Source organism: Pecten maximus, chromosome 12, assembly GCF_902652985.1.
Source record: "Pecten maximus chromosome 12, xPecMax1.1, whole genome shotgun sequence".
Taxonomy (NCBI): Eukaryota; Metazoa; Mollusca; class Bivalvia; order Pectinida; family Pectinidae; genus Pecten; species Pecten maximus.
In genome coordinates, this window is record NC_047026.1 from 40,025,741 (window position 1) to 40,041,853 (window position 16,113).

At 36.2% G+C, this 16,113-nt stretch overlaps 1 protein-coding gene across 1 annotated transcript in view; it reads left to right on the top strand.

The window, feature by feature from the left end:
- Nucleotides 1–16,113, top strand: part of LOC117339040 — a 107,468-nt gene that overhangs the window by 44,620 nt on the left and 46,735 nt on the right. The window contains exons 37-52 of the mRNA XM_033900404.1: nt 505–728; nt 2,027–2,119; nt 2,701–3,179; nt 5,261–5,288; nt 5,616–5,708; nt 6,649–7,127; nt 7,354–7,417; nt 8,277–8,483; nt 9,428–9,527; nt 9,922–10,027; nt 10,614–10,795; nt 11,966–12,072; nt 12,699–12,854; nt 13,841–14,024; nt 14,353–14,546; nt 14,806–14,997. Coding sequence (XP_033756295.1) covers nt 505–728; nt 2,027–2,119; nt 2,701–3,179; nt 5,261–5,288; nt 5,616–5,708; nt 6,649–7,127; nt 7,354–7,417; nt 8,277–8,483; nt 9,428–9,527; nt 9,922–10,027; nt 10,614–10,795; nt 11,966–12,072; nt 12,699–12,854; nt 13,841–14,024; nt 14,353–14,546; nt 14,806–14,997 — 2,888 coding nt within the window. The remainder of the gene's footprint in view (nt 1–504; nt 729–2,026; nt 2,120–2,700; nt 3,180–5,260; nt 5,289–5,615; nt 5,709–6,648; nt 7,128–7,353; nt 7,418–8,276; nt 8,484–9,427; nt 9,528–9,921; nt 10,028–10,613; nt 10,796–11,965; nt 12,073–12,698; nt 12,855–13,840; nt 14,025–14,352; nt 14,547–14,805; nt 14,998–16,113) is intronic.

Below are 16,113 nucleotides of genomic sequence, written 5' to 3' on the forward strand. Positions count from 1 at the left end.
CAGAAGGGGAACAGAGTTTGCATAAATTTTTACTCTTAACCCCTAGGGACCTGAGGGCACAATGGCGTTCTGACTGGCACAGCCATTGGAAAATGCTCCAGCTATAGTGACATAGTTAATGATATTACACGGGCGAATTCACTGGATAACGTGCCAATTATGTGATAGATAAAAAATACCTTGTCTTTGTAACCATGGAAATACTCAAACACATCTTTCTGTACAGGTGAGAAAACAGATTCAAACTTTATCATTAAAACTCGGTATTGCTCAACAACTTATTTAATTGTGGAGGTAAACTTAACATGTCTCTACCACAGTTATTGTGAGTTAATATTGCTCTTTTCTTCAAGTTTGACAACAAGACAATATTTAAGTTGGCCTTGTTACTACTCTCTTGCTACTAATTGAAGTTGAAGGGCACATAGCCAAAAACACTACAATGTAGTTGAGATTCTGTTTTCTGTGTTAGAATTGGTTTGTATGTGTGGTGTGTATTTGTAGGTTTGCCTAGCTTAACTGTAGCTCCTACTCTCACTGTCGACATCGAGGAGGATTCGGACAAGGCCATGTTTGTCTGTCGTTTCCAGCAGTTACGGGCAGATGTCCAATATCAGGTTGAGTGGTATCAAGGTAACTCCAAACTGACCAGTCAGAACCTCACTAAAGATGACTACAAAGCAACACTCTCAGAAGATATGTATGGAGAGCCTGAATATGGCACAGGGGTGAGTTGTCAAGGTCACAAGCTTAGATAATTAATCCCCTGTGGCGGGGGGGGGGGGGGGGGTCATTTCTGTCCGTCTGTGTACATACATATGTACTAACACAACACAGTTTGACAGTGTTCTAGCGACTTCATTCCTTGAGGGATTTTGATTAAACTTCACAACATTACAAAGGATCATAATATCTCGGACAAGTTTGTGTTTCTAGGTTGTTGGGTTAAGGTCGCTATTTTTTTTTTAAAAGAATATTCAATGTCAGCACTCCAGCAGCTTTATTCCTTGAGGGATTTTCATCAAAGTTTAGATACTTGATTGTAAAGGACCATAATATCTTGAATGAGTTTCTGTTTCATGGTTCCAAGGTCAAGGTCATCATTACTATTGTTTTAAAAATTTATCAATACTATTCATTTTATATAATTCCTTTGCCATAATGCTTTACATTGAAATTTCTTGTACTGTTACATTAAAATCAGTTACTGCCTTATCATATACTTCTTCATTTTTCCCAAATTAATACCAAAGGGTACCATCATTTTAAGTTATAACAGTGGAATAGCTAGCGGGGCCAGTAGGTGACATGTATTACTGTAGCAATACCTGTATGCTTGTTGCTATATATTTACATTCATGCTGCTGTATTGCTATGGAAATCAATCATTTCAAAAATAAATCTAGAATTAGTATAAAGGTGAGATTAAATAATAGCAACTGTTTTTATTAATTCCTTCAGAAAGTTTTGCACTTTAACCACACACTATTTGGATAGAATCAAATCAACTTGTTTAAAATTGAAAGTGTTGCTGCTATCAATACATCTTTCATTTGCTCACTTTGTCTTTATCAAAGTCCTTGTCTAAATGTCTGGAGTAGTAGAAGTCTGATAAAGGGCAGTTCATGTTATTTTAATGTAAAGTAGTGGACATTATATTGTCTATAACAGGAACCAAAACAGGGGATTCATGCTACATGTAAGTAACGATTGTAGAGATAAATTAAGGAGAGATGCCTAGAGGATATGAAAGAGAGATCAAGGTCACATATAGAGGTCAAGGTCACAGATAATTTGTCTGCTTTAAATGATTACAGTTAAGTGTAGAGAGCTTCAGTGGTGCTCACAGTTAAACCAGGGTTAAATACTATATTTATATCAGATTCTGAACTTTTCGAGTATCAGTTAATTTCAAGGACTTGTCAAGGTCACAGACATAGTAATCAGTTGATTTAAAAGCCACTTGTCAAAATTTGATTTTCTAATTATTCTTTAAGATATAGATATAATGATTTGTTTGTTGCAGCTCTACTGTAAAGTGTCTGCCTGTTTTTCACACAACTGTAAAATCACAAAAGGAACAGCAAGTGACAGTAATGTTATCTACAATGTCATTGAGGTGAGGTATACAGGTTGTATGTGTAATATTGTCTATAACGTAATACATGTGTTATAGGATGTGATACAGTTGTAGGACTGTATTTTCTCTATAGTACAGTACATTTTTGTATTTACAGTATTTATACTGTAAAATGCCCAGGGGCCAACACAAATAAATTTAAACTGAAAGGAGCAGGCAGGCTTATTACAAAGCAATCAATAGCATTTTGTAAAATATTTACATGAATTTTAGTAAAGATGGAGGGGTAGTTACCAGTCATGTTAATATTAATTGTGTTTTTGTAGATTATTTACATGAATTTTAGTAAAGATGGAGGGGTAGTTACCAGTCATGTTAATATTAATTGTGTTTTTGTAGATTATTTACATGAATTTTAGTAAAGATGGAGGGGTAGTTACCAGTCATGTTAATATTAATTGTGTTTTTTGTAGATTATTTACATGAATATCAGTAAAGGTGGAGGGGTAGTTACCAGTCATGTTAATATTAATTGTGTTTTTGTAGATTATTTACATGAATATCAGTAAAGATGGAGGGGTAGTTACCAGTCATGTTAATATTAATTGTGTTTTTTGTAGACGATAACAGAGGATGTAACTATATCTGAAGGAGGCAGCTCTAAAAACCTAACCTTCAGAAGCATGGTACCTCCTCGACTGTTATGTAAGGTTGCAGACCGATCAGGCAACTGTAATGTAACTGTTTGGACGTCATTACGAGCTCATAATGAGAAAAGATGTCCGGGTGGCTCACCTATAGCCCAGGCTGTTTTCCCTACCACAACAGATAATTCAACAGGTCACATGGCCGTTTGTGGTGCCATGGCGACCAGTAATGTCACATGGAAAAAGGACATCAATATTCCAATCCTGGCTAAAATTGATGGAATAAATGATGGCGACCAGAAAAAATCCATTCAGGTGGAGATCCGAGTGGACACTGCTGCCTCATTGACCCGTTACACCACAAATCGTATTAAACTCACAGTGGAAGATCGTGACAAATCAGCTGTTTGTAAATCTATCAATGACCCTCACATGACTACATTTGATGGCCTGTAAGTTTTACTGTACATGATATCTTTGACTGTAAGAGACAGATATTTACATGATGTTAACATAAATATATTTGACTGTAAGAGGTAGATATTTACATGTTAACATAAACATATTTGACTGTAAGAGACAGATATTTACATGTTAACATAAACATATTTGACTGTAAGAGGTAGATATTTACATGTTAACATAAACATATTTGACTGTAAGAGACAGATATTTACATGTTAACATAAACATATTTGACTGTAAGAGGTAGATATTTACATGTTAACATAAACATATTTGACTGTAAGAGACAGATATTTACATGTTAACATAAACATATTTGACTGTAAGAGACAGATATTTACATGTTAATATAAACATATTTGACTGTAAGAGACAGATATTTACATGATGTTAACATAAACATATTTGACTGTAAGAGGTAGATATTTACATGTTAACATAAACATATTTGACTGTAAGAGGTAGATATTTACATGTTAACATAAACATATTTGACTGTAAGAGACAGATATTTACATGATGTTAACATAAACATATTTGACTGTAAGAGGTAGATATTTACATGTTAACATAAACATATTTGACTGTAAGAGACAGATATTTACATGTTAACATAAACATATTTGACTGTAAGAGACAGATATTTACATGATGTTAACATAAACATATTTGACTGTAAGAGGTAGATATTTACATAATGTTAACATAAACATATTTGACTGTAAGAGGTAGATATTTACATGATGTTAACATAAACATATTTGACTGTAAGAGGTAGATATTTACATGTTAACATAAACATATTTGACTGTAAGAGGTAGATATTTACATGTTAACATAAACATATTTGACTGTAAGAGACAGATATTTACATGATGTTAACATAAACATATTTGACTGTAAGAGGTAGATATTTACATGTTAACATAAACATATTTGACTGTAAGAGGTAGATATTTACATGTTAACATAAACATATTTGACTGTAAGAGGTAGATATTTACATGTTAACATAAACATATTTGACTGTAAGAGACAGATATTTACATGTTAACGTAAACATATTTGACTGTAAGAGACAGATATTTACATGTTAACATAAATATATTTGACTGTAAGAGGTAGATATTTACATGTTAACATAAACATATTTGACTGTAAGAGACAGATATTTACATGTTAACGTAAACATATTTGACTGTAAGAGACAGATATTTACATGTTAACATAAACATATTTGACTGTAAGAGGTAGATATTTACATGTTAACATAAACATATTTGACTGTAAGAGACAGATATTTACATGATGTTAACATAAACATATTTGACTATAGGGGTTTATCCTTTAAATCGCTATTATTCATAAAGTTATTAATGGATTTGAACCAAATTTGGTCTGGAATATTCTTAGGGGAAGGGGGAAAGAGAGTTTATATAAATATTGACTCTGACCACCAAGGGGCCTGAAGGGAGGGGCCAAATAGGGGAAATAGAGATTTGAGTTTTAAATGGATTTGAACCCAATTTGGTCAGAAACATCCGTGGTGATGGGGGAACAGATTTTGCATAAATGGCTACTGTGACCCTCAATCCCATAACTATGTATAGTAACGCTGGGCATTAAGGGATAAACACAATTCTTATGTAAACATAGGCCAAAGGGTTTTCCCCATCCTAAGGGACTTAGTTTCTTTAAACACCATTATGTTGTAAAAAATAATCCATATGGTCTTTCAGAGAGTACATTTTTGTATAATGTATTAACAAATTGAACATGAACATTATTTTGACATTTGGTCAAATCCAACCAGGTGAGCGATACAGGCCCCATGGGCCTCTTGTATTAATTCCTTCAGAAAGTTTTGCACTTTAACCACACACTATTTGGATAGAATCAAATCAACTTGTTTAAAATTGAAAGTGTTGCTGCTATCAATACATCTTTCATTTGCTCACTTTGTCTTTATCAAAGTCCTTGTCTAAATGTCTGGAGTAGTAGAAGTCTGATAAAGGGCAGTTCATGTTATTTTAATGTAAAGTAGTGGACATTATATTGTCTATAACAGGAACCAAAACAGGGGATTAATGCTACATGTAAGTAACGATTGTAGAGATAAATTAAGGAGAGATGCCTAGAGGATATGAAAGAGAGATCAAGGTCACATATAGAGGTCAAGGTCACAGATAATTTGTCTGCTTTAAATGATTACAGTTAAGTGTAGAGAGCTTCAGTGGTGCACACAGTTAAACCAGGGTTAAATACTATATTTATATCAGATTCTGAACTTTTCGAGTATCAGTTAATTTCAAGGACTTGTCAAGGTCACAGACATAGTAATCAGTTGATTTAAAAGCCACTTGTCAAAATTTGATTTTCTAATTATTCTTTAAGATATAGTTATAATGATTTGTTTGTTGCAGCTCTACTGTAAAGTGTCTGCCTGTTTTTCACACAACTGTAAAATCACAAAAGGAACAGCAAGTGCCAGTAATGTTATCTACAATGTCATTGAGGTGAGGTATACAGGTTGTATGTGTAATATTGTCTATAACGTAATACATGTGTTATAGGATGTGATACAGTTGTAGGACCGTAATGTGTAATACTCTATAACATTTGTAATACATGTGGTATAATATGTGATACTATTGTAGGACTGTATTTTCTCTATAGTACAGTATTTACAGTATTTATACTGTAAAATGCCCAGGGGCCAACACAAATAAATTTAAACTGAAAGGAGCAGGCAGGCTTATTACAAAGCAATCAATAGCATTTTGTAGATTATTTACATGAATTTTAGTAAAGATGGAGGGGTAGTTACCAGTCATGTTAATATTAATTGTGTTTTTTGTAGATTATTTACATGAATATCAGTAAAGGTGGAGGGGTAGTTACCAGTCATGTTAATATTAATTGTGTTTTTTGTAGATTATTTACATGAATATCAGTAAAGATGGAGGGGTAGTTACCAGTCATGTTAATATTAATGGTGTTTTTTGTAGATTATTTACATGAATATCAGTGAAGGTGGACGGGGTAGTTACCAGTCATGTTAATATTAATGGTGTTTTTTGTAGATTATTTACATGAATATCAGTAAAGGTGGACGGGGTAGTTACCAGTCATGTTAATATTAATAGTGTTTTTTGTAGATTATTTACATGAATATCAGTAAAGATGGAGGGGTAGTTACCAGTCATGTTAATATTAATGGTGTTTTTTGTAGATTATTTACATGAATATCAGTGAAGGTGGAGGGGTAGTTACCAGTCATGTTAATATTAACTGTGTTTTTTGTAGATTATTTACATGAATATCAGTAAAGGTGGACGGGGTAGTTACCAGTCATGTTAATATTAATTGTGTTTTTTGTAGATTATTTACATGAATATCAGTAAAGGTGGACGGGGTAGTTACCAGTCATGTTAATATTAATTGTGTTTTTTGTAGACGATAACAGAGGATGTAACTATATCTGAGGGAGGCAGCTCTAAAAACCTAACCTTCAGAAGCATGGTTCCTCCTCGACTGTTATGTAAGGTTGCAGACCGATCAGGCAACTGTAATGTAACTGTTTGGACGTCATTACGAGCTCATAATGAGAAAAGATGTCCGGGTGGCTCACCCATAGCCCAGGCTGTTTTCCCTACCACAACAGATAATTCAACAGGTCACATGGCCGTTTGTGGTGCCATGGCGACCAGTAATGTCACATGGAAAAAGGACATCAATATTCCAATCCTGGCTAAAATTGATGGAATAAATGATGGCGACCAGAAAAAATCCATTCAGGTGGAGATCCGAGTGGACACTGCTGCCTCATTGACCCGTTACACCACAAATCGTATCAAACTCACAGTGGAAGATCGTGACAAATCAGCTGTTTGTAAATCTATCAATGACCCTCACATGACTACATTTGATGGCCTGTAAGTTTTACTGTACATGAGATCTTTGACTGTAAGAGGTAGATATTTACATGATGTTAACATAAATATATTTCAATGCTGAAACATGGTGGATATCTTATATGACTTAAAATTTGAGTTACCCAACTCAACAAATTAAACATTGTTTATTTCTTTCATTGTATGTCTTAGGTACATTGTATGTCTTAAGTATGCACATATAAATTACAACCTTTTTTCTTTTCAGAAAATATGACAACTTCTATGAGGGAGAATTTGTACTATACAGGAACAAGCTCAGTAACTATGCAGTAAGAGACATATTCCTTCCTTCCTTCCTTCCTTCCTTCCTTCCTTCCTTCCTTCCTTCCTTCCTTCCTTATTGTTTCCAACTTGTACCCTTTTACAGTGATGATCTCTTGAACAATTACAGATTCTGTGATGACATAATTTACATGTTGATAGAATCCCTTTGTCAGTTTTATCTGGTTACTGATACTTTAATTTACCTATAAACCTTTTCAGGTACACACGTTCTATTGGTTACCGGTACTTTAATTTACCTATAAACCTTTTCAGGTACACACCTTCTATTTGTTACCGGTACATTGATTTACCTATAAACCTTTTCAGGTACACACCTTCTATTGGTTACCGTACTTTAATTTACCTATAAACCTTTTCAGGTACACACCTTCTATTGGTTACCGGTACTTTAATTTACCTATAAACCTTTTCAGGTACACACCTTCTATTTGTTACAGGTACTTTAATTTACCTATAAACCTTTTCAGGTACACACCTTCTATTTGTTACTGATACTTTAATTTACCTATAAACCTTTTCAGGTACACACCTTCTATTTGTTACCGGTACATTGATTTACCTATAAACCTTTTCAGGTACACACCTTCTATTGGTTACCGTACTTTAATTTACCTATAAACCTTTTCAGGTACACACGTTCTATTGGTTACCGGTACATTGATTTACCTATAAACCTTTTCAGGTACACACCTTCTATTGGTTATCGTACTTTAATTTACCTATAAACCTTTTCAGGTACACACGTTCTATTGGTTACGGGTACATTGATTTACCTATAAACCTTTTCAGGTACACACCTTCTATTGGTTACCGGTACTTTAATTTACCTATAAACCTTTTCAGGTACACACGTTCTATCGGAGCTGTAACGGGAAGGCCTCCTGTAACTGTGCTGTAGCTGTAAAATCGGGTGATGATGTAATTGTGTTTGATATCTGCGGCCGTAAAAAGACTGACCGTGTTCAACCACTGCTGAAGAAGATGTATCTGAATGGAGATTTAACCCCAGGGACATATGTCTTCCAGAAGAATAGTGGAGCTACCTATATTGTAAGTAGTATTCATATTGTTTCTCTGGGATCTACAAATCCATCTAATTAGGTTTTGCAAAAGATTATAATTTAATGGGCGTGTTATGCTAAAACTGTCCGTCCATCTGTCTGTCCATCCGGTTAAAGTTTAGGTCCAAGTTTCAGTGGTCTATAGTTCAGTCGGATCATGTGTAATTGTCTTAATTTTGACGTGGATATTCATGTGGGATCTAACTGGTTACCTCATCCATATAGGTCTGTTTCATTGCATGTCTGTAGAAACTATTCCGCAACAGTGACAAAGTCTAGATGCCCTAAAAAGGGTTCAGTGACAAAGTCTAGCTGCCCTATAGAGGGTTCAGTAACAAAGTCTAGCTGCCCTAAAAAGGGTTTAGTAACAAAGTCTGTCTGCCCTAAAAAGGGTTCAGTGACAAAGTCTAGCTGCCCTAAAAAGGGTTCAGTGACAAAGTCTAACTGCCCTAAAAAGGGTTCAGTGACAAAGTCTGTCTGCCCTAAAAAGGGTTCAGTGACAAAGTCTAGCTGCCCTAAAAAGGGTTCAGTGACAAAGTCTAACTGCCCTAAAAAGGGTTCAGTGACAAAGTCTAACTGCCCGAAAAAGGGTTCAGTGACAAAGTCTAGCTGCCCTAAAAAGGGTTCAGTGACAAAGTCAATCTGCCCTAAAAAGGGTTCAGTGACAAAGTCTAGCTGCCCTAAAAAAGGATTCAGTGACAAAGACTTAGGCTGCCTCAAATTGGTTCAATGATAAAGTCTGGCTCCCCGTAAAAGATTTTGATGAGAAATTTGATAATGATGATAAACAATTTATATGAATGTAACATAAGTATCATGTCACCGACAGATTTACCTTCCCAATGGTGCATATATAACTACCATGTCTCTGTCACCGACAGATTTACCTTCCCAATGGTGCCTATATAACTATCATGTCTCTGTCACCGACAGATTTACCTTCCCAATGGTGCCTATATAACTATAGTGAAGAAGGGCAAATACCTGAATGTCTGGATGAAGGCCGCTCCTGGTGACGTGGAAAATGTGGAAGGTAAGCTTTATTTTTCTTGTCACTTAAGCAATTGTTCATTATTGTAGCCTTTGCTCTGATTATGTAAGTTTCCTAGGGTTTTTGGGCAGCTCTTAGCCACCAAAGTATCTTACTATGTATAGATGTCCATAAACTACATTACCTGTAAATTAACAAATGTAAGATTTGAAATCTGTCTCCCAATGCACAAAAAAAAGGTGGGTTTTTTTTTGCAGTTGTTGGTAGGAACTCACACATTTTCTCCTTCAAAAAAACTGAAATGATTATATTTTCAGATTGCTGATCATAAGAGGCAAAGATACAATATTGTATTTAAAATACTGAATTCTTCTTTCTTTAAACACCATGTAACAACAAACTTTTACATTTCTTCATTATTTTACGTCTCTTTCAGGTCTGTGTGGGAATTTTGATGGCGAACCTGATAACGATTTGATGTCCCGAAATGGAACTGTTTTTAAATACAGCAAAAAACCTGATGAATTTTCCATTACATGGAGGTATGTGTCATTATATTTGACTTATAATCCCCACTACATCACTTTGGCATAAGGCCGGCATTTAATTTTCCATTGGCAATGCTCTTATTGTAATTTCAGCAAAAGCCCTGACTTAAGGGTAGGATCACAAGATCATCGTATGTCAAGGGTAGGATCACAAGATCATTGTAGGTCAAGGCTGGGATCACAAGGTCATTGTAGGTCAAGGGTGGGATCACAAGATCATCGTATGTCAAGGGTAGGATCACAAGATCATTGTAGGTCAAGGGTAGGATCACAAGATCATTGTAGGTCAAGGGTAGGATCACAAGATCATTGTAGGTCAATGTTAGGATCACAAGATCATCGAAAGCCAAGGGTGGGATCACAAGATCATCATAGGTCAAGGGTGGTATCACAAGGTCATCGTAGGTCAAGGGTGGGATCACAAGATCATCGTAGTTCAAGGGTAGGATCACAAGATCTTTGTAGGTGAAGACATTCCAATTTAGAGATATTTATATACTTCATTTGTTAAATTTATTTTCTTTTTCAATACATACAATCTGAATCAATTGTATGATTTTCCTGATATTTTATGTGCCAGGGTTGATGAGAAAGACACACTTTACAATGGGTACTGTGGAGAGACAACCTTGGAGGAACAGAGTTCTTTAATTAGTAGCGGCGGTTACTCCTGTGATTGTTTCTATGACGAGGAGCCACTTTGTGGCGTCGGCAATGATGTTGTCAACTGTGGAATCGTCCGCAACAGGAAAAACAAACGAGGTACATGTCTTTGCTTTTAACTAATGCATTGTGTAATTTATTTCATAATTTTTTGTTTGTTTGGTAGGGGTTTTATGCCCTCACAATAGCTAATCTAATATAAAGACAGTATTCACGAATATTGGGCCACTGATGGATGCTTTCATCTTGACACTGTAGCAAATAACATAATATTGACAATGGGCTAATAGAGGGCCTGTCACGCCTAGTCTATTTGGCTTCCCAGAGTTATACTGAAACATAACTTTAATGATAATCGGGGATTGACACTTGTACAGCAGTTCAGCAGTATCATAGTGCAACAAATGGTAGTCAGGACATCAAAAAAACATCCAATCGAAAGAACATCGTCAGGACGTCGTCAGAATATCGGTATAACAGTACATCATCAGGACATCGATAGAACATCGTCAGAACATCAGTTATATGGGGTATCCTGCTCGACGTCATCAGCAGCATGCTTCAGTGAGATAGAACTATAAAGTCAACAGTCAACATCAGTTTTGTGTTATCACAAGGAGACAAACAATAAAATACTTGAGCCTCCCAAAACTCATGCAAGGGAGTCTGTCCTGTAATGACCAAAGCTGTTGATAGGATGTTTATCACAAAAAAAGCAAACCAAACTGTTGACCTGAATGTGTGTGCCTTACTGGTACAGAAATATACTGCTGTGCCAGAGAAATCTTCTCTAGATCTGTTGAGTGTTAAGACTAGTCATTTTGTGTGAGAGTAGAGGGCTGTATTAATTGAATGGTACTCTAATTTAGTTTACAATCAGCATTATCATTAACATTATCAGTAAAACAAATATTTTAGTTCGAACGTATTGGTTTTCTATTTCAGTGAAAAATATCACTGTAGAACTGGTAGTGGAAAGTCTGGTGACACTGGAATAAATCTCAATGTGATTGTTAAATGTTTCAGTAAAAGATATCACTGTAGAACTGATAGTGGAAAGTCTGCCTACCCTGGAATAAATCTCAATGTGATTGTTAAATGTTTCAGTAAAAGATATCACTGTAGAACTGATAGTGGAAAGTCTGCCTACCCTGGAATAAATCTCAATGTGATTGTTAAATGTTTCAGTAAAAGATATCACTGTAGAACTGGTAGTGGAAAGTCTGGTGACCCTGGAATAAATCTCAATGTGATTGTTAAATGTTTCAGTAAAAGATATCACTGCGGAACTGGTAGTGGAAAGTCTGCCGACCCTGAAATGTATCTCCAGCGTGATACAGATAATCTTTGAGGTTGACCTTACCTACATCTCCCCGGTAAGTCACTCAGACCTTCAAACTTGTGGCTGATGTTTCCCTGTATAAAATTGGTCCTCCGGTACCAATGAGAAATTCTGAAAAAATAAACTGGAAAGGTTTTTATATCCATGTTTTAGATTTCGGCAGTTTACAGCAGGTTTAAGTAAAACAGATTTATTTATTTGAAGGACTTAAATTTTCCTTCTTTTTTAAAGGTGGCTTTTGCAATTTTATCCTTGAAACTCATACGTAGGTTGTCATAAATAGCAATAGAACTGGATTGACTTTTAGTGTTATCATATTTTACCGGCAATTTTTCACATTCTCTCTGCATATACGGGAATAAGCCCATCCCAAACATTTGAATGTTTAATCCATAATGGAAAATACAAAACGAAGGGGTAGTTGTTAAACATATCCAAATATAAAGATGTTTTATATAAGCTAATATCAAAGTCTGTCTGTATGTTCACTTGTAATTTCTTGTCGTTTGTTACAATATACGTATAAATACATGACAGTTACTCAGTTTTTTTCGAGATCTTTGATATCTTCAGTTTCTGAGCAGTTTTTGGTTTCCAAACCTGTAGAATCTTGGCTGTGAATGGTGACACATGTTAAAGTATTTAACTTGACAATTTCAGGAAGCCGTTTTCCCCACTCCTAGCGGTATAACATATGAGATGGCGCTTGGCAACTGTACAACCTACATATCCGGCTCAGTGTCTGGGGCAGCGTGTGTATCTGTTCCGGGCGTGGATTTTTCGGCCACTATTGATGCCTGTGTAACGGATGTCAGAGTAAGGATCTTACTGAAAATGAATTCGGATGAATACCAGTCTATACCATCATGTCGTGGATGTGCTTTTTACTGATTATCTGAATGTCTCTTTACTTCTACTTTCTACATTTGTTGATTAATATATAGTAATATTCTTGGTTACAATTATTGGAGGGGACTGACTAACAGAATCTCTTTGGCTTTGGGGGGGGGGGGGTAATTGTTTTTCACAAAAAAAAAATTTTTGCAAACCAATATCATTTCACAAGAAATCATAAGTCTAGAAATAATTCACAATATTTATTCAAACAGACACTAAAGTAAGGTATCAGTGATAATATTCTGATGTTAACAACAGTACATCTTGTCATTTCATAAAACTATGTGTCTCTTAAGCATGCTTAAAATCAAATAACAACACGGGAACTATAGTGAGAGCACTCAAAATAAGTTCCAGATTAAGTACTTTCGGTTCAGAAGGTTGACGTGTGCAGTATGTTATACCCTAGGGGTTGACCGAGAAATCTCAGGCATCTGAAACTGGAGATAAGTCGGGGAACTGTGGAAGAATTCAATGTGTTTACTCCGTCGACATCCTTATGGTTTATGCAGAAGCTTTGGCAAAACAAATGTGAAGAAGTAACATAGTGTAAATGTGGAAATTTACGCGAGGGGGTTATTTGCGCTTATTACACAGAGTCCTTTTGAAACGAAGGTGGATTGATCGCAAAAATTACCCCAACGTTTCATTCGTATCTAAGTGTTTGTAATTTAGAGACACATAGGGGAAAACTGCCAATGATGGAAAAATGTTTTTAAAATGAGAGATTTTTTATCTCTGTCGCAATTAGTTTTGTTGAGAAGAAATTATCAATAAGGATGATTATTCTGTAGGGTGAGTAAATTGACACCAAGGTGTAGGATTAATAGAGTATATGGAAAGTCATTTGGTTGTACTACATTAACCAGCAAGTTCTCAGCATTCTCACACTGTATTCCATTCAGATAACCGACACGTTTGATGAGTGGTTGGATACAGCACTGTCAGACATCACTGAGCAGTGTGTCATCGCTATGGAGACCAATATCACACTTTGGATTGTGGATGACTCTGGTTTACCAGTTTTGCCTGACATCATTGAGCTTATTTGTCCAAACGAGTGTAGTAACCATGGCAACTGTAGCGAAGGTAACATTCCTAAAATTTAATGTGGTGTATAAATAGTTGTACCACTGACCTTGACCTACCCCCGGTACATATGGATGTTATTTGTTTACTTTAGCAATGACCACGAACTACATATGGATGTTATTCATTTACTCTAACAATGACCTTGACCTCCATAAAGATTGTATTTGTGTACTTTAATAATGACCTTGACTTACATATAGATGGTATTTGATTACTTTAACAATGACCTTGACTTACATATTGATGGTATTTGTTTACTTTAACAATGACCTTGACCTACATATAGATGGTATTTGTTTACTTTAACAATGACCTTGACTTCCAGGGGTGTGTTCCTGTTCTCCTGGCTTTGGGGGAGATGATTGTTCCATCGTCCTGGCTGACCCTCCAGTCCTAGTGGACATTTTCCGTGGTCAGACATGTGATCGCCACACAACTACATGTGATAAGATCATAATCTACGGACTGGGATTCTCCCCGCTCACCAATCTGTCCTGTAGCTTTGAAATCACTGACAAGGTAAGATGATGATGATGATGATGAATACTTTATAGAATTTTTTTTTTCGTCAATGCTACAAACAGTTTCTACATTTCATAACTGTGTATATCATTGTACCATTACTATGTAACAACATAGTTACTAAAACTAATAGCTCACTTTGCTAAGTTGTTTTTAGCAAAAAAAATGACACTTAACCCGTGTATTTGGAATTGAAATTAAATATTCACTGAAAAACATTGAAGTAATGACGTGTGACTTTATATGTTTGTGACAGCCGACAGCCCTGGAATATGCAACCTTCCAGACTTATGATGACATATCATGTACTTTGCCAACAAGTGTGGAGGTATTTGAGGCCGTCGTGAAGTGTACAAATGATGGACTGACGTTCAGTAACGGTCTGGACTATGTGGTCTACAACTCACTCTGTACCTATTGTAACTCTTCAGGTTACTGCACAAACAGGGTAAGTCTTACTGAGGAGAAGTAAGCTCAAACTGGGTAGGTCTTACTGAGAGAAGTAAGCTCAAACTGGGTAAGTCTTACTGAGGAGAAGTAAGCTCAAACAGGGTAGGTCTTACTGAGAGAAGTAAGCTCAAACAGGGTAGGTCTTACTGAGGAGAAGTAAGCTCAAACTGGGTAGGTCTTACTGAGAGAAGTAAGCTCAAACTGGGTAGGTCTTACTGAGGAGAAGTAAGCTCAAACTGGGTAGGGTCTTACTGAGAGAAGTAAGCTAAAACTGGGCAGGATCTTACTGAGAGAAGTAAGCTCAAACTGGGTAGGTCTTACTGAGAGAAGTAAGCTCAAACTGGGTAGGTCTTACTGAGGAGAAGTAAGCTCAAACTGGGTAGGTCTTACTGAGATAAGTAAGCTCAAACTGGGTAGGTCTTATTGAGGAGAAGTAAGCTCAAACTGGGTAGGTCTTACTGAGAGAAGTAAGCTCAAACTGGGTAGGTCTTACTGAGAGAAGTAAGCTCAAACTGGGTAGGTCTTACTGAGGAGAGGTAAGCTCAAACTGGGTAGGTCTTACTGAGGAGAAGTAAGCTCAAACTGGGTAGGTCTTACTGAGGAGAAGTAAGCTCAAACTGGGTAGGTCTTACTGAGGAGAGGTAAGCTCAAACTGGGTAGGTCTTACTGAGGAGAAGTAAGCTCAAACTGGGTAGGTCTTACTGAGGAGAAGTAAGCTCAAACTGGGTAGGTCTTACTGAGGAGAAGTAAGCTCAAACTGGGTAGGTCTTACTGAGAGAAGTAGGCTCAAACTGGGTAGGTCTTACTGAGGAGAAGTAAGCTCAAACAGGGTAGGTCTTACTGAGAGAAGTAAGCTCAAACAGGGTAGGTCTTACTGAGGAGAAGTAAGCTCAAACTGGGTAGGTCTTACTGAGATAAGTAAGCTCAAACTGGGTAGGTCTTATTGAGGAGAAGTAAGCTCAAACTGGGTAGGTCTTACTGAGAGAAGTAAGCTCAAACTGGGTAGGTCTTACTGAGAGAAATAAGCTCAAACTGGGTAGGATCTTACTGAGAGAAGTAAGCTCAAACTGGGTAGGTCTTACTGAGAGAAGTAAGCTCAAGCTCAAACGGGGTA